Raw genomic sequence first — 19,175 nt, 5'->3', positions numbered from 1 at the left:
TTCCTTCTCTCTAGTTCTTTACATTTCTTTTGCATTAGCTTCATAGATAATAACTCCTGTTGAAAAACTTGATTTTTTGCATCCAGGTGCAGACATTTTGAAGATGCGGTTTCCAGCTCTGCTGGAAGACCATCAGTCTTCAAGAATAAAATGATACCGTTTGCTAATGAAGAAAGTAGACTGAGCACAGCCTAACCCAAACCCAGGATCAAATAAATAACGATGTTATCTGTATTGTGGAATGTAGGACCAGGGATTACTCAGAGGATCAAGAAAGAAGTTCAAACCACCAAGAGTCACAAAATATATTCTTCACTGTCATCTTTGGCACACAGCAATTGCACTTGATTTTACACTCTTTTATTGTTCTACAATAATATTTTTCTATCTTTCCTCATAAAGTGAGTCCAAGTCACTTCTCAGCAGAATATCTCTTACTCCTTCCCCCATCTTAATGTCCCAGGATTTTAAAGAAGTTTGAGGGATACTGCATTGAGTTATCAAGGGTTAAGTTAATAAAGAAGACTGTGAGAAGAAGACTCTAAGTAATAAATCTCATAAATATGGATTCTAATCCCATAAGCCTCTGAAGTACAAAGACTTTTTGCTAATTTGAATTGCATGCCAAAGAGAAATTATTTGCAAAGTGAAAGAAATCCTATTTCCTAACAGTTTATAGAGATGATCATTTTTCTGAACAGCAACAACAAAAAATGCCTCATTCCTGTAATCCTCTGTTACTGTCCATTTATGCAAGACAAGTGCTGTGCATATCAATAAATATTCCCTGTTACACCGATGTATACTTAGCCAAGATTCCCCCTCACGGAAGAAATGTTAACAGTGTAAAATTAGCAGCTAAACTGTTCCTCAGAGACTAGGTAACAAGGGCTGATGTGAAAAGGCTCAATGAGAGCTGGACAGTCAGGAAAGCTCCATGAAGGAGGAGAGACTGGACGCCAGGTCAACTGTAAAGACAGAAAGGACAGTCTGAGCAAGGGCCAGGAAAAGGTGAAATCAGCCAGCTAACTCTGAGGATAAGATTCAACCACAGGGAAATAAAAACATGTCCACACAGAATCACGTAAATCAGTGTTCACAACAGCATTATTACTAGCCCCGAAGTGGAAACAACCCAAAGCTCCATCAAGTGGCTAAATGGCTTAACTTACTGCTGACAACCAACAGAAATGGAAGAACTGATGCGTGCTATCACATGGATGAACCGTGAAAACATGACGTCAAATGAGAAAAGCTAATCCCAAAGGAGCACAGACTGCATGATTCCATTTATATAAAATACCGAGAACAGGCATGTCTACAGAGACAGATATGAGACTGGGGGTTGCCCGGGGCTGAGGGAGATGGGAGGCCACGGGTGGTGGCTAAGGGATGCAGGGTTTCTTTTAAGGGGTGATGGAAATGCTCTAAAATTGACTGTGGTCACAGGTTACACCTCTCTAGACTAATAGATACTGAACTACACATGTTGAGTGGGTGAATTCTATGATATGTCAATCATATCTCAATAGCTTTTCAAAAAAAAAATCCAATGGCAGGATCCAGATAATCTTCTTAATTCTCTAGTTTGGATGTATGTATTCTACACCATCTGAGTGCCTCCATGCTTTTACCATATATTCAAAATGAAAAGGAAAGAAGGCAGTGCCTAAACTTCAACCGGTTTGTATAATACCCTTTCTGCACAAGTTATTCTGAAATCCATGAAATAAATATATACAGAACTCTACAGCCATCCACAAAAGGGAAGATGAGAAATGATACTTTTCCTGAACGTTCCATTAAACTCCTATTATCCTTTGATTTTTATCTGGCTTGCCTCATCATGGTAATGCAGCTACCACTTAAAAAAGTATTGTTTCAAAGAAAAAAAAAAGCTCTCAACTTGTGTGAGCAATGAGGCACAATTCTCAAGTTTCCTAAGGGTAAAAAATATGAGAAAAAAATAATATAATGCAAATGGCAGGATGAAAGTCAGAGTTTAAGAAACGAGTGCATTATAAAGATAAGAAAAGTGTAGTAAATTACTTGTAACAAAAATACAGAAGACAGCTGACCATGAAAATGGGTGTCCTAAACCACTTTATCCTACATATTAACTGTCAGCATGTTCAATTTCATACACACCTGACTTGTGGGTTGACGGAGTTGTAGTAGTTTAACATTGTTCTTTAGATCCTGGGCTGCAGCTTCTAAGTGAGCGCAGTAACATGCCAGGACTTTCAGTGACGCCTCCAACATAGACTGCTTTCCCACAGTGTCAGCCAGCTCTTGCTGAAGTTGTCTCACAACTGCCTAGGAAGATGCTCTGTCACTGAGTTTATCAAGTCACTCTACTATTATGTTAATGGAGAACTCCAACAGGTGTACTTTGAAAATTATCACCACAGACAGCAACTCACCTTCTTTTTCCTCCTCACTGAATGTGGTTACAGACACAAAGGGGCCATCCTCCAGCCTTCCTGATATTAAGTTACTCAGACAAAGGATGCGGCCCCACTGTCCACGCCCTGCCCCTCCCAATATGTCTGCAGAGCTTCACCACCTCGTGTCCAGCGAGAAATGAGTGTGTAGGTGGGACAAGTGGTGGAAAATTTTCCACACTGTGGAAACATTTTCCCTCTTATTTTTTTTTTATTAGTAGCTGTGATTAACTCAGAGATAGTCACATATTCCAACCAGTGCTCAGATCTTTCAAACAGATTCCCACCTCAGCAGAAAAATGAGGCCATTTCCTTGCTGCTTATCTATTTTATATCTAGTAGTATGTCTATGTTAATCCCAAACTCCTAATTTATCCCTCCTCCCCACCTTTGCCCTTGGCTAAACTTGAGGCCCTCCTGGAGAGCACAGGGAACTCTACTCAATATTCTGTAGTCACCTACCTGGAAAAAGGAACTGAAAAAGAATGGATATATGTGTATGTATAATTGAATCAATTTCCTGTGCAACTGAAACCAACACAAAATTGTAAATCAACTATATTTCAATATACAAGGAAAATGAAATATAAACATTGAGGCTGCTCCCATGGCCTTCAAGCAGCCTTGATAACCTGACCTCCACCTGCCTCCAGACCTCGGCCCCTCAACCCTCTCCCTGACTCACTCCATTCCTGCTGCTCATGAATCCTGCCACCCTTCATTTTCAGAGGACACACTTGGATTCAAATGGTAGTAACTGATTCTTAAAATGAGAATTATGAGCAAATTGTAAAAATGTTCTAGTTCAGTTCAGTCATTTAGTCGTGTCCGACTCTTTGCGACCCCACAAATCACAGCATGCCAGGCCTCCCTGTCTATCACCAACTCCTGGAGTTCACTCAAACTCATGTCCATCGAGTCGATGATGCCATCCAGCCATCTCATTCTCCGTCGTCCCCTTCTCCTCCTGCCCCCAATCCCTCCCAGCATCAGAGTCTTTTCCAGTGAGTCCACTCTTTGCATGAGGTGGCCAAAGTATTGGAGTTTCAGCTTTAGCATCAGTCAATCCAGTGAACACCCAGGACTGATAGCAGTGGGAAGATTAAATCAAGAATAGTTTTGCTAAAGCTCATCCTCTGAGTCCCAAATTATGAGTTAATGATAAGCAGATACATCTGAAGAGTTGAGAGGCTTTAAGAATAAATGATTCAAGGCTGAAATGTTTCCCACATTAACTCAAATTGACCTGAATTAAAATAAAATTGTACCAACAAATATAACAAAAAGCTATGAAGCCAAAGTAAGAGATATAAAATATAGCCTGGGGGAAACCTGGAATTGACTGTCAAGATAATCCATGTAACTGAAACTTAATTTGAAAATATTCATTTCAGGTTTGAGCATTTCATTTACCTGTTTCATCATGATACTGACATGTGGCAACATAAAGATTAAAATTATTACCTTAATAGTAAAAGAGTAAATTGCTAATAGCTATGTTAGCAATTTAGAACTGAATCTCTTAACATTTCATAAACGACACGATGTCCCTACTCAAAGTCAAGCATTTCTTCGGTCTAATTTTTATTTGCTGGATACAAGGTATGCTTTTAGGCTGGTTGAGAGATCATAGATTCACAGCCTGTGTATTTTTTATATTCAACTAGATTCAACATTTCACCAGAATCAAGAATCACTTTGAACTTTCTTTCAGGAAGGCTGAGAATTATTTCTCCTTCTGGATACTCACTTCTCCTTCTGCTTTCTCGTTTTCGTACTGATCCATTCTCTCTTTTAAATGATTCCATTCTTTGAGTAACTCCCTGTTTCTTTCCTCCAGCATCAGACCTCATTTCTCACGTTCGGCCAGAAGCTTTCTCATGATCTGCTGAAACTGGTCTTGGATGCTGATGACCTCTTCTCTTTCCTGTCGGCTCGTTTCGTGCATCATCTAGCTGTTGTTGGAGCAAGATGTTTTCACTCTGGAGTTGACATAATCTCTCCTCTAAGGATTCCTGCTTTCCAAGGTATGTATTCACTTTGCCTTGCTCGTTCGGATACATGTGTTTAGTTTCCTGCTTTCGACACTCTGCTTGACTTAGGATTCTCTGAACACGTTCTAACATCAAAGTCTTTTCTCAAAGATCATCTTTCATGTGATGCAGCTTGATTTTCAGCTTATTGAACTTACTTTCCGCTGTAGATCGTTGCTGGGAAAGCATCTCGTTGTTAGCTTTTAGATGAGCCACATCGGACTTCATTTTGTCCTGCAAGCATAACCACTCTTCCTTTGCTCTCTGGAAGGCAAGTTCCAGATCTCTTTTTGATGTCTCACCTTGCTCATGATCGTGTAAAGCAGTAGCCAGTCTAGAACGGTAGGATTTCACTTCCGTTTCCAGCCTTTGTTTGCTTTCTTTTTCATTCTCCAGCTTCGAGTTTAGCTTTGTATTCTCCGCTCTCAGAGCATTAAGCTGGCCTGTATAGTGGGATATAGTCTTTGTTAACATTCCCTCATGCAGTTTTATTGCCTTTTGAAGATCCTCATAGTTTACTTTGAGCATTTCAATGTACTCCAAATAGTTCTCTTCCTTTTCCCGGTGCTGATTTTTCAGTGCATCTCTTTCCAGTCTTAGAACAGCAATTTCATCCTGCAGCATGTGGTTTTTGTGCAACAGGTCTTTTGCTTCTTCACAACTATCCGAAACCTGAGTGAAACAAAGGAGATTTTTAGCTAGTACTCAATAAAGTGACATTTCATGATCTCCTCTGAAATGAAAGACTAACCTCTACGTTTATACAATGAAAAGACTGCACCAAGGGTGTCTCCAACAGGCAAAAATCAGGTTCAATACAATCCTCAGACTTTATACAAGCAGAAATTCCCAAAGGTTCAAAAATTTAATGAATGACAATGAATCCACGAAAGTCACAAAGAAATCCCAAGAGACTTTTCAAGAAGCTCCGAACTGGAGAGGTTTCCTTTCTGAACTATAACAAACTCAGAAGGCTTAAAATGAAAGATTCATAGATCTGACTACACTTAGATATTGCATCTGATGTGGAATATTTATATAATGGAAAACTAGTAAGCCATAAAAAAGAATGAAATAATGCGATTTGCAGCAACAGGGATGGACCTAGACACTATCACCCTAAGTGATGTAAGTCAGTCAAAGACAAGTATATCATACTGCTTATATGTAGAATCTAAAATGAACCTATTCACACAGCAGCAAGAGACTCATAGACACAGAAAACAAACTTATGGTGATCACAGGGGAAAGCGGGGTAGTGGAAGGGATAGGGATACATTAGGTTCTTGGGATTAACATATACACACTAGTAGAGATAAAATAACCAACAGACATCTACTGTACAACATAAGGAACGACAATATTCTTCAAGAAGAATCTGAAAAGGAATATGTGTGTACGTGTGAGTGTGTGTGTGAGTGAGTGTGCATGTGTATTACTTACTCAGTCATGTCCGACTCTTTGCGACCCCACAGACTATAGCCTGCCAGGCTCCTCTGTCCACGGAATTTCCTAGGCAAGAATACTGGAGTGGGTAGCCATTTCCTTCTCCAGGCTGCTGCTAAGTCGCTTCAGTCGTGTCTGACTCTGTGCCACCCCAGAGATGGCAGCCCACCAGGCTCCCCCGTCCCTGGGATTCTCCAGGCAAGAACACTGGAGTGGGTTGCCATTTCCTTCTCCAATGCGTGAAAGTGGAAAGTGAAAGTGAAGTCGCTCAGTCGTGTCTGACTCTTAGAGACTCCATGGACTACAGCCTACCAGGCTGCTCCATCCATGGGATTTTCTGGGCAAGAGTACTGGAGTGGGTTGCCATTGTCTTCTCCACCTTCTCCAGGGATCCTCCCAACCCAAGGATTGAACCCAGGTCTCCTGCAATGCAGGCAGATTCTTTACAGTCTGAGCCAGCAGGGAAGCCCCATTTATATAATATACACACACATATCCATATATCTCTGAATCACTGTGCTGTACACCTGAAACTAACAGAATATTGTTAATCAACTATAATTCAATAAACAGCACCACTTGCTAGGTTTATAAACACTGCATCCAATACCTCCTATACAGCTACTTCACAGTAAGAGGCTTAACTCTATATAAATAGACTAAATTTTGTACAAGCAGTTTTTCCTTGAGAATATGCTACCTTCTAACTTTTTAACAGGCATTTAGAAGAATTACACCTATTGAAAACTGTACTAAGCAGCACTTCTACAAACATCACTTAACTCATTAGTTGTAATGATTCTGGAAAGGAAAGAGTTAAACATATGAGGAAGCTGCAGCCTTTCTGCCAGGTCTGTGGACTCTACTAGTCCTCTTACATCCAACCACGTGTCTCTAGGACAAACACATCAATACAAAACAAGCCTCCTATTTCCTTCATGGTACAGACACTAATGGTAAATAAGGTAAAATTTAGAGAGCTCTTAGAAAACTATGAGATTATTTGCTGCTGCAATAACTTTCATTATCTCTCCATGTTTAAAATATTAAGATGGGGAAAATACAATGAAAAACCCTTAATAACTATCACTAAATATATATTATGCATATCTATCACTGTTTTCAAAAGTTCCCTGTACTGAAATATGACAATCACAGAGCACAGTGCTCATATTCTCACAAGTATAAGAATGACATCCAAAATATGGTCTCTGAATTGCCTATAGTTTCCTCCTTACCATCAGGGGAAGTGATAAACTAACCTAATAAGCAGCTGAGGAAGTGAAATCATTACCAAAACCCAGAATATCTATTATTAGTAGCAAGAGTTCCCCCTCCTTGGTGTGTGTGGGGGGGGCACTTTTATAAGTTTATTCTAAAGAAACAACTTTTTAAAGTGTTCAAAAGTGTTTTCATAACAGATGGCGCAGTTTTTACAAAATGAAAACTATGTGATGTGAAAAGGTCGTTGATAGGGTATTGGTTAAAGAAATGACAGTGGAGCCAAGAACGGACTCTGATTTAGACACTGAAGGTGACAACGTGCATGGAGTGACACACATGTTCACCCAAAAGCAGAGGAACTTTGTCAGGTAGTGTAGTTGATGGTGGACCACACATGGTCTTCCTTGCCTAAACCACCATCAGGGTCCCAGCTCCTCCGAGAGAGTCACAAAAGATTTGAGATCGAATCCTATGGAACATATTAAAGGCCTCTCCTTGGATGAGGCCATCGCATGTCACTACCTGACTGCTCTAGAGAAATGGATTTGAATGACAAACACTACTTTCCCGAGCTCTTCGCTAAAGCTTTTCATTGTGGGAGATCTGTTGCTAGGACCTCGGGGATGGGACCCAGTCCGTGTTTGAGAGGGACATCGAGTGTGGGAGCAAATTCCTCTGCTCTGAGATGCCCCTCGAGAACTCTGCAGAATGAAGGACAACCGACTTCAAGAGTGTCTTGTTTCTACCAACTGCTGGAAAAAAATCCCTGCACCTCTCGAGGATGCCTGTTAACACCTGTCCCTGAGGACTTTACTGTGAGGGAGAAGCCAGCTGGGAAAGTTGGAGCCAGTTCTGAGCTGTTCATGGGGCAGGTGGACTGGAGGACTGAAGGGCACAGAGGGAGGGGGGTCCACGACCCTCAGCCACCTGCCAGATTGAAGGCCAGAAGCAACCTGATGTAAAATTAGGCACGATGGATCCCCCCAGTGCCCCTTCTCTTCCAGACTTATTTACTCACGAATGGTCCGTCAAGGCTGAAGGATCTGTTGCCTGAGGTGGGCTGAGAGCTTAACCTCCAGTTTCGAGACCGTTCTCAACCCTGTGGTTTCTCCGTTATCTATTCTGTGAGCTACTGACATGACCTCTTCCTCCCTCTGCTTGAAAAAGTGCACCCAGCATGTCAGGATCATACAATTCTTATTTCCGGCCTTGTTACTTTGGGAATTTTGAATTTTTTTGGTTTTAACAAGTAACCTAAAATTTCCTATAACACTAAACGAAATGAGACTAAATAAATGGTACAATAAATAAAGTGGTATTTCTTAAAAAGGGGATATTATAAATAATACTGATGAAATAGTGTTAGAAATTTGAAATTTTCACCAAAGTTTTCTCTACCTGATTCAGATTATTTCTCTCAGTCTTCAGTTTCATTTCCACTGCTTGGAAAGTGAGTTCTAGGTGCTGTTTCACTTCAACTACTTTACTATATTCGTCTTCTTTCCTTCTTAAGTGCTCCCTCTCTTTTTCATATGACATATCGGCATTTCTTCTAGTCTCTTCTTCTTGCTTTAAGGTGACTCTGCAAAATTTAAAGCTCTTCTTAGAAAATCATGAGATTATTCACTGCTGCAATAGCTTTTGTTCCCTCTTCACAGTGTTTAAAATAGTAAACGTGGGGGAATACAATGAAAAACACTTAATAATCATCACTGTGTTCAGACAGAGGGTTAAGAATAAAACTGCATAGAATTTTGTTTTCATCTTCTCTTGAGAAAAATGGCTACTTCATACATCTGCGGGTGGGAATGTAAAGTAATATAAACCTTCCTAAGAATAGTTTAGAAATATAGATCACAGACCTTTTTAAAATTCTCATACTTTAACCAAATAATACGATATTATTAAAGAAAATGTATTCAAAATAATTAGAAAGGTAGAAATGAATTTATAGAAAAGGTGTTCCTCGCAGTATTAAACAGAAAACATAAAAGTGAAAAACAACTGAAAGTCAATTTGGTAAATATTTAATGGGGTTTCCATTATGGTAGACTTCTGTATGGTCATGAAAATGATTTGGAAAAATATACATTAAGTCATTAGAAGCATTCACTATTAAGAACCTGCTATATTATTTCCAAGAATTTCACACTCCAAAATACTAGTGACACTTTCTCCCCTATGAAATCCGAGAGGATAAGTTATTCCTTATAACACGTCTACGTCTCTGCAGTATTAAAGAAAACAGCAGTTCAAATATTTCTTTAAAAGCGAGATGTACAGTACCTCAAGTTGATGAGCTCTTGTTTCCGTTCTACTTTCTGATGGTCTGACTGTGATTTCACTTCTTGTGTTTCTTTTGTTCGGAGCCCACGAACCTGACTTTTCATTTTGTAAAATTCTCCTCTAAGTAGTTCAGAGTGGCTTCTTTGGCTTCTTTGAAAAGCTACTAATCTTTCATGCGAAAGAATTGTATCCTGAGTTTTGAACAAGCCAACAGAATCTGCATGATGAAGAAAACAAAGATAGAAACAAACAAACAAAAAATTGATGTGAGTAATTTTTGAGTATAAAGGACTGTGCCTTTCGCGTTCACTCATCCACGCACTGAACAAGTATTAAGTGTCTATAATGTGGAAGACATTATTCTAAGCTCAGCAGATAAAACAGATGCCCCTGGCTCCTGTTTAGCTTGAAGTCTAGTAGAAGAGAAAGACAAATAAAATAATTATGAACTCAGATAGATACTCTATGAAGAGAGAGTTCTATGATCACATAACAGAACTTGACATAGATTGGGTCTAGGAAAGACTTTCCTGGGGAAGAGATGTCACACTGAGAAATGAAGGATGAGCAGGAAGTAGTAAGTAGAGCAGGAAGAACAACACTGTGGACAGTCTCCAGCTGCTGTACGTTGCTAACCAAGACAGAGTGAACAGCTACTGATTCACCTTCCTGAGGGGAGCGAGCAAAAACAACGCCAAAGACAAAATACATTAAACAATGATTTTCATGACAAAGGACTTCAGGGAATGAAAGACAATGATCCTGGAAACACACGAGGATAGCCTAAGGAATGCCCCAGCTCACTGCCTGGAGAGAATTTCCAGGCCCCAACAAGGGGAGAAGGAACAGAAGCTGAGTCAGCCAGACTCCCTGACAGGAGGTGATGAAGCTGACAGTCTGGTGAAACCAAAGTGGGCAGAGATCACAGAGCAGACCTGAGGAGAGGAGAGAGTGGGACAGAGAGAAAAAGGACCCTGGAGATGTGAGGAGGAGCCCCTCGGATATTCAGCAGAGCAACGAACAGCGTCCATCTGGGAGAAACCACCTGAGACCAGGGAGAAACCATCTGAAAAGACTATAGGAGCTTGTGACTGGTGCTCACTCAGTCCCAGGAATTCCATCTATTCTCATGAGTCAGGCTGGAAAAACTTCTTAAAGTAGAATGAACGGGGTAGTCAGTAAGGTCTTGGCTCCAAGGCAGGAAATAATCAGCCCTAGCCCCAGCCCCAGGGTCCCTCTGGATGCACCTAACAAATCAGAAGAAGCAAGAGCACAGAAGGATCTCTGGAAAACTCTAAATATTTGGAAACAAAATCACATGGATCGAAATAACCCTCGGATCAAAGAGGTAATGAAAAGAAGAATTACAAAGTATTTTGAACTGAAGGAAAATGGGAACGTTAAGACCAGCAGACACTGTAGGAAACTGGCAAGCTGATTCTAACATTCATGTTGAAAGAAGGGTAAAAAATAAAACCAGATGAAGCTAGACAACTATGACCTTTAACCATGCAGCAAAGAGAAGCAACACTTGGGTTACATGATGAGACCTGAAGTTTTAAAAATAGTAAATAAATAAAGTTGCTGTACAGACCGAGGTTCCTCAAGGTGGAGTGGCAGGGAAGGAAGTTCTGAGATTATTTCAGCTACTCTAGGAGGGAAATGATGCTAACATGACCTTGAGTGAAGGCACAGGAAAGAAGAGTCAGCAGAAGAACAGTGAATGAGAATGGTCATAGGCCTGTGGCTCAGAGTATACACGCACTTTCATGTTCTTTTAATGCAAAACATACTTCTGAGGTGCACAGCACTGTAACAGATCCCTGGCTCTAGAGCAGTACTAGAGAAGATGTGCGTATATCACTACTCTATACACAAACAGGCTTTCTGTTAATATTTGCACTGCGCTCCTACCTTTACACCCCAAGCCAAATGGTTCTACTTGCAACACAGAATTTGTAGAGTAAAGCACGTCGTCATCCTCAGAAGACTGAGTTAAGTCATCCAGGTGGTTCACGTAATTAATTTGTTCTTTGACCTACACATAAATAATACTGTCTCACAATGTCCTTAAAATATGTGTAAAATACATTAAGTGTACAGAGGTGATAAATCTCTTTATCAAAGCAAAAACAGACTTCTTAAAAGAACAGATTTTTATCAAAAGGATAACTTTATCAGTAGTGTTTAAAGTACAGTTCTTTACAACAAAGGAAGATTTTCTATTTTGCCACTCTTCCTTTTACAAAGTATTTTTTACGAGGATAATATTTTTTAAAGTTCATTTTTTTTTTTTTTGTTTGTTTGTCTTTTTACGATACCTTCTTCTTTTCATACGGTGTTTTTCTCGCAGGCCTAAAAAAACAAATGATTCTTTTCAGGCTAATAGTAAATACTCAAAAATGCAAATAATACTTAAACTTTTCTTTTTTAGATAAGCTCTTTGCATTGGTAAGTAATGTTCTATAAAAGGTTGCAACAGTTAGTAAGAGGAGCATTAAAGGACAAAGAAAATATATCAGTAATAGTAATAAAGCATTATATTTAGATCCAAGGAAAAGAAAAACACAACGTTACTTGAGTTATGTGATAGAAAGCAGTATACCAGGGTTTTTCACACCTGTCATTTTCAATAAGAGCTAACTTTTATGGCAATAAAACCTATCTGGGAGATATTCCTTAAGTCCTTCTAAGAAAGAAACCCATTTTGAATAATCATGATATTAGCTTTTTGAGGACTTCCTAGGCAACTGCTATGCATTATTATAAGCACTTGATGTGTCTTAAAGGCATTTTAATCCTCACAGTCATTCTGAGAGATAGGTATAAGAAGAGATGGAGCACAGAAAGGCTGAGGAACTCGCCCAAGCCCACACAGCACATCACCAACAGACCCAGAATTCAAACCCAGGAAATCTAGCTTCAACACTGCTCTTCCAAAATACGCTGAGAAAGTAATATTGGAAAGTCTTTTTAAGTAACATGATGGCGAATGAATCTATAGCATTATTCCATGTCTAGCTATAACTATAAATAATAATTTCTGAACCTTAAAACGTATTTCTCAAAAAATAAAAAGACCAGATGTAGAAACTCTAATACTTTGGCCACCTCATGCAACGAGTTGACTCACTGGAAAAGACTCTGATGCTGGGAGGGATTGGGGGCGGGAGGAGACGGGGACGACAGAGAATGAGATGGCTGGATGGCATCACCGACTCGATGGACATGAGTTTGAGTGAACTCTGGCAGTTGGTGATGCATAGGGAGGCCTGGCGTGCTGTGATTCATGGGGTCGCAAAGAGTCGGTCACGACTGAGCGACTGAACTGAACTGAACTGAACTGAGGCAAGTATGGAAATCTACTTTCCATAAAGATTTGTTTTTCGTAAAGAAATTCATCAATATGCGTTCATTCAACCATTCTGCTGTTTCTTCATGCATCTGACATCCACATATTGAGCACGCAATATGTGTTAATGACACTCTTAGTACAGGAAGCATGGTTTTGTCATTCAGATCTTTATCATCCAAAAGGAATAATCTGTGAAAGATTGTTAATTTTTTTCTATTTCGTATCAACAAAATCTTCCCCTTTTCCCTGGAATCTATAAACAACTATGAAGTTAATACGATGTGATGTTTCACAGTACCTTACAAAATCATAGGTACTCACGAAGTTACTATCAACTAGAATCATCAAGGAATTATCAAATCCTACTCAGTGTAGCCTAAGTGTTTGTAAATTCACAATTATGTAATTTTTGAAAATCTACGTGTGATACAATTAACTTAAGTAGTCATCTGCATATTCAATTATATACGAATATTATACTTCAGAACCAATGAACAAGTCCTTCCCATAAAACTACATATGAGCAGAAGTATTATGTACAATTAGTTTACTGGAATAGTTTCAAGATAATGCCATACAATCAATAAGCTTTTTAATATTAGAAATGCAAGCAAGATTAAATAAACATGTCCTCCGCTGGCTCATTTCCAACAGCATACACACTCTAAAAGCTCCCCTCTTAACATAAAATAAGAAACTCCTTTGAATTCCACATTCCTCTTCAATTACCATCCAGTTCTTCATTGCCTGTCCCAATAATATTCCCTACGGAGCTGTTTACGTGTATTCACTACAGTCCAGCTTCCAAGGGGACTCTTCACTGGAATGACTTCCAGCCAAAGTCACTGGTCCTCACCTTAATCTTTCAGCAACTTTCAAGTACAGTTCGTCCACTAGAGTTGAGGAATGTCTTGTCTTGGCCTGTGCACTGTATCATGATGCTCTGTTTCCAGAAGAAGCACTCAGGGCTAATATTACTTACCCTACAAACAAAGAATTTGTAGAATGTACCTGTCATCATCTTGATTCACTCGGCTTTCATCATTCACATGCAGCAGACCACCAGTCAGTGAATCGGTCTTTTCAGATATTGGTGCAATCACACAGTCTTCTGGGGTCCATTTGTCATTGTTCTTTCTCTTTACTTTCTTCCTGTGCATGCCAGGATCACTACTTTTTAAAAAAATTCACAAAAAAGCCAATGTTTTCTAATGATTCACCTGATAAAGAATACAACAACAAGTCTTGAAAAATTCCAACTCTTACCCATCTTAAGTCATTGATTAACTCTCAAAACAGTTATGAAGTACCAACCATATGCAAGAAAACAAATTCTTCCTTCAAACACAGATATACAATTATACAATATGATACATAAGTGTTGACATATGAAAGTCATAAGTGGAATAAGGAAGGATTTACAGAAGAAGCGGAAAGAGGAGGTCAGGAGAGAGAGAAAAAGGAGAAAATTATTCTACTTGAAGATTCAAATGCGAGCACAAACATCAGGCACATGGCATGTAGGTTCCAAGGAACCTGGAAGGAAGAGCACAAAATACACGGAAGAAAGTAGGGAGATGCATCTGGAAAGACATTGAGAACCTCGAGGGCTACAAGGAAAACCTGGAGTCCACTGACTAAACACCATGACTCTTAGACATGGGAGTCATAATTAAATTTACACTATATTTTTTGTTTTGCTTCTAAATATAGTAATGGTGAATTTAGGCATTTTCCTTGTGGTCCAGTGCTTAGGAGTCCACCTGCGAATACAGGGGGCACCGGTTCAATTCCTTGTCAGGGAAGATCCCACATGCTGCGGTGCAACTAAACCCGTGCTGCACAACTACTGAAGCCAGCACCCTAGAGCCCATGCTCAGCATCAAGAGAAGCCACCACAATGAGAAAAAAGTAACACTTAATTTAGATAATATTTTAATTGACATGAAGTATGTATACCATGAAAGAAGAAATCGAGGAAATATATGGCCAGAGTGGGGGGGAGTTTACTTTTAAACCACCCACATGATGGGGCGACAAGAGCATCATGGCTGAAAAACAGGGGCCTCATCAGTTCTCCCGCCACCAACAACAATGTGGCCTCCATCCATGGACATACTCAAAGTGCTAGGAGAAAAAAAACCTGCCAACCAAGAGTACTCTATCCAGAAAAGTTGTCTTTCAGAAATGAAGGAGAAATAAAAACTTTCCCAGACAAAGCAAACCTGAGGGAGTTCGTCACCACTAGTCCCGCCTCATAAGAAATGCTGAAAGAAGTCCTCAAACTGCAATGAATGGATCTTCATTAGTGACACAAAATAAATGTAAATATACAACACACTGCTTAAGGCAAGTATGCAATCAAATCCAGAATAATACTGTAACATGATAGTATGTTAACAAAGTAACTCTAGTGTTAAGGCTAAAGGACAAGAGTATTAAAAATCATGATATCCCTAGTAAAATATAAAATGTGTAAATCACAAACATTAGTTCAAGTCAGAAATTATTTTTTAGAAGAATAACAAATGACCTGATGTTAAATATTGATACAGGATTACCTATCAAAGTCTTCATTCTCCATAGCAGGAAACTCCTGGCTGCTGTCTCTTCCACTCTCATCAGCAGCATCACATTCGTTGTCTGATACTTCCACTTCACTACTTTTGTGTTTCTTTTCTTCTTGAGCCTTTAGTGAAAGTTTGACACTAAGAATAATTGCTACTTCTTTATTATAAAGATATTTGTTTTCAATTTTATTATTTGCCTCAGCGTTTGCCTTGCATTTAAATGATAAAAATATTTTTGTGCTTATTTTACCACTTCCAAGTCACTGAAATTTTTGTAAAATCTGCTCCCTTCTGTTTGAAGAAAAGAAACAAAATTTCAAAAATGGTTTTCTTCATAAGATGCAATTATTCACATTCAGTCTTCCCCATCTGACTGGCGGAGACAGAGAAATAAAAAGACAAAGACACAAAATCTGTCCTCTTCGGTCTTTACCACCTGGATTTTCCATTAAACAGCCAGATGTGACACCTCAGTGCCTCAGAGACAGAAAGGAAACATTCTTCTTTCTGCACTAAAGCTATTCTTTTCCCTCTGCCTTTGACAATTCTTTTTTTTTTTTTTCATTTGGATCCGGGAGATAGCAAAAAAGTGATGGGGTTCACTAAAATATATGAACTAAAGTTTACCAAAACACAAGGAGCAGAATGAAATGGAGAAGTTGTTAGTGTGGAATTCTGGAATATAAGTAATGTTTCCCAATTCCACATGCAATAACCTCAAACCTTACAGCTACAGGGTATAGAAATAATTGCATTCTCTCACCCCACTATTTACCAAAAACAGCAATAAAATTTAAAAAAGTGCAAAGTTTTGTTCAAAGTCCCTAAAGTGGCACTCCCTAGCATTTTATGGCACCAAAAGAAATGATACAATTCTGTAACCTTGAATGTGATAAATTACCAAATGAATTCATCAGATTAACCAGATAAGTTAAAAATGTGACTTTGGCACAGTATTTTTAAATGCCTTAGTTGGGGATAGGGCTCATCTCCCTTTCTTTTAAACAGGAGAATACATAAGAGTTTTTTCTCCTTTTTGTCCTTGTCTATTGTTCAAACTCAGTCAAAGCACCTCTTACACAAAAGAGCAAACAAACAAGTTTAAAAACCTATTACTGAAGAAAGAAAAATCTCACAGCGTCTCAAAACTCAGTTTTCTCCTCTGGAGACAAACACTTAAATTTTTTTTTTTCTTTTTGCTGAGGGTTTATACTACCTACGGGCTTCCCTGGTGGCTCAAATGTTAAAGAATCCACCTTCAATGTGGGAGATGTGGGTTGGGAAGATTCCCCTGGAGAAGGGAACAGCTACCCACTCTGATAGTCCAAGGACAGAGGAGCCTGGCAGTCTACAGTCCAAGGGCTCACCACGAGTCAGACACAACTGACCAACTTTCTCATACACACACACACACACAACCTATGTGACAAAATTGCACATGTCAGAACTTACTACATTTTAGTAAAACACATAATGGAAAGGTCTGTCTCAAAATAAACATCTGAGAGTGGTGATTAAAGCATATGTGGGAGTACATGTATTTGTTATTAAAAAGATCCTGAAGCAGCCATGCTGGAATTCTAAGTGCCCAGTGACTGTGGAAAGCAGAGAAGATCACACATATTCAACCACAATGAAGAGATTAGAGGGAACACATGTTTATGTCCCTTCTCTCAGTCACTGCTTTCTTCCCATTCTATGGAAATACAACATATTTAATCCAACAGAGTTAAAGAAAACAAAACAAAACAAAACTGCAAAACCCTAGCTGATTATACTTCTTAAGCAATTTCCTTGGTGTTTACTCTGGCTCAGAAGACCACAAGGTACACAGCTAAATGAGTTTCCCAGTCCTCATGAAAGACTGACAGAGACAGAATTAGATATTACATTGATTGAATGACAAAAGCCATGAAAACTGTTTCCGAAATTCCTATTATTGAGATGGCAAAAATAATCTATTTCTACACAATTACCTATTTAGATGACTCCACTTTATTCATAAGTGGAAAATCAAATGGACCAGATCATGGAGAAAGAGACAAACCAAAGCAAGAGCAAATGAACTTCTACCTCTTTTGAAAGTTGAATTTTCTTTTTCTAAATCTCTGCACATCCTTCTGTAACTCTTTATTTACATACACTTTGGATGATCTGTGACTTTTTGGTGAAGAATTCCCATTTTCTAATTCGAGTTCCATGCTTTTATCCTTACTAATTATCCACATGCAGTGGCTTCTGGAAGCAGTCCTGTATTGGTTTGCTTTTCTGATCAGTATTTGCAACAACAGCAGGAGTACCGTGACTCTTTATTTGAATAATATGTTTCAACTTCCCAGAGCAGACAAGCCACAGACTAGACTGATGTGTCTGTCTGATGTCTAATTTCCGATTAGTAGGATTTTGCCTTGTATTTTGTGACATTTGCATATCGAACACTTGGTCTTCTTTCCCTTCAAATGTAACTACCGGGTCTCCTACTTTTGGATTTTCTGTATCATTATAAAAACTCTCCTCAATTTTGATAAACACGTGCTCAATGTCTAGTTGATCATTTTCAATGTCTACTTTATTTTCAGTGAAACAAACTTTGACGATGACAGACAAGCATATCCCAGTGACCCAGAATTTACAGACAATGGAAAAAAATTTCGAGACTGGGTTCTTTTTGTTCAGGAAATGCTTGGAATACTAGAGACGTAGATACTTCAAATGCATCTTTTCCCTCACAATCAAGTATATTATATTAATAGATTTATTTCCTTTGTGTTTACTCCTTTTTTAGGGTTATCACGTAGTGGATCTTCCTCAGGACAAACGGTAATTCTGTATTTCTCACAAACTTCACCAAACTTCTGCTTTAACTCATTTGTGAGGGGTTTTAACTTATCTTTCCATTCTCATTTGCCTTCCTTGATACACATTTTCTCATATAGCATTAAACCAGAAACTGAAATTCAGTTTTACATACCTGTTAATGGTTATTTTCATCTCTATCAAGTTTTTCTTGTGCTTCCTCTGATATCATTTCCAAGTCTAGTTCTGCTGACAAAATTGTATGTTTAGTTAAAATTACTTTGAATATTTAGATAAAAGACATAATCTTCATTTAAAACGTAGAACTAAAACATTGTATCAAATGACAGATTCAGTTCAGTTCAGTTCAGTCACTCAGTCGTGTCCGACTCTCCGCGACCCCATGAATCACAGCACGCCAGGCCTCCCTGTCCATCACCAAATCCCGGAGTTCACTCAAACTCATGTCCACAGAATCGGTGATGCCATCCAGCCATCCCATTCTCGGTCGTCCCCTTCTCCTCCTGCCCCCAACCTTTCCCAGCATCAGAGTCTTTTCCAGTGAGTCAGCTCGTCGCATGAGGTGGCCAAAGTATCGCAGCTTCAGCTTTAGCATCAGTCCTTCCAATGAACACCCAGGATTGATCTCCCTTAGAATGGACTGGTTGGATCTCCTGGCGGTACAAGGGACTCTCAAGAGTCTTCTCCAACACCACAGTTCAAAAGCATCAATTCTTCGGCGATCAGCCTTCTTCACAGTCCAACTCTCACATCCATACATGACCACGGGAAAAACCATATCCTTGACTAGACGGACCTTGGTTGGCAAAGTAATGTCTCTGCTTTTCAATATACTATCAAGGTTGGTCATAACTTTCCTTCCAAGGAGTAAGCGTCTTTTAATTTCATGGCTGCAAGCAGCATCTGCAGTGATTTTGGAGCCCCCCAAAATAAAGTCTGACACTGTTTCCCCATCTATTTCCCATGCAGTGATGGGAAAAGATGCCATGATCTTCGTTTT

General features: G+C 39.2%; 1 protein-coding gene and 1 pseudogene across 1 annotated transcript in view; both read right to left on the bottom strand.

Annotated features, from left to right (window-relative positions):
• LOC129538938 (ankyrin repeat domain-containing protein 26-like) overlaps positions 1-19,175 on the bottom strand; it is a 129,760-nt gene that overhangs the window by 33,969 nt on the left and 76,616 nt on the right. Inside the window, 10 exon segments of the mRNA XM_088827883.1 lie at positions 2,149-2,316; positions 4,195-4,366; positions 4,368-5,149; positions 8,546-8,729; positions 9,434-9,650; positions 11,348-11,471; positions 11,755-11,788; positions 13,800-13,961; positions 15,350-15,477; positions 18,330-18,400. Of these exon segments, the coding sequence (XP_088684009.1) occupies positions 2,149-2,316; positions 4,195-4,366; positions 4,368-5,149; positions 8,546-8,729; positions 9,434-9,650; positions 11,348-11,471; positions 11,755-11,788; positions 13,800-13,961; positions 15,350-15,372 (1,866 nt within the window). The 5' untranslated portion in view covers positions 15,373-15,477; positions 18,330-18,400.
• On the bottom strand, positions 17,428-18,282 carry LOC148774800 (putative coiled-coil domain-containing protein 144B; annotated as a pseudogene).

This window comes from Moschus berezovskii, chromosome 19 (assembly GCF_049115385.1).
Source record: "Moschus berezovskii isolate FMDL1 chromosome 19, NW_MosBer_1.0, whole genome shotgun sequence".
Classification (NCBI taxonomy): domain Eukaryota; kingdom Metazoa; phylum Chordata; class Mammalia; order Artiodactyla; family Moschidae; genus Moschus; species Moschus berezovskii.
Note: the sequence above shows the minus strand (reverse complement) of the source record. Positions and strands in the feature narration are given on the sequence as shown.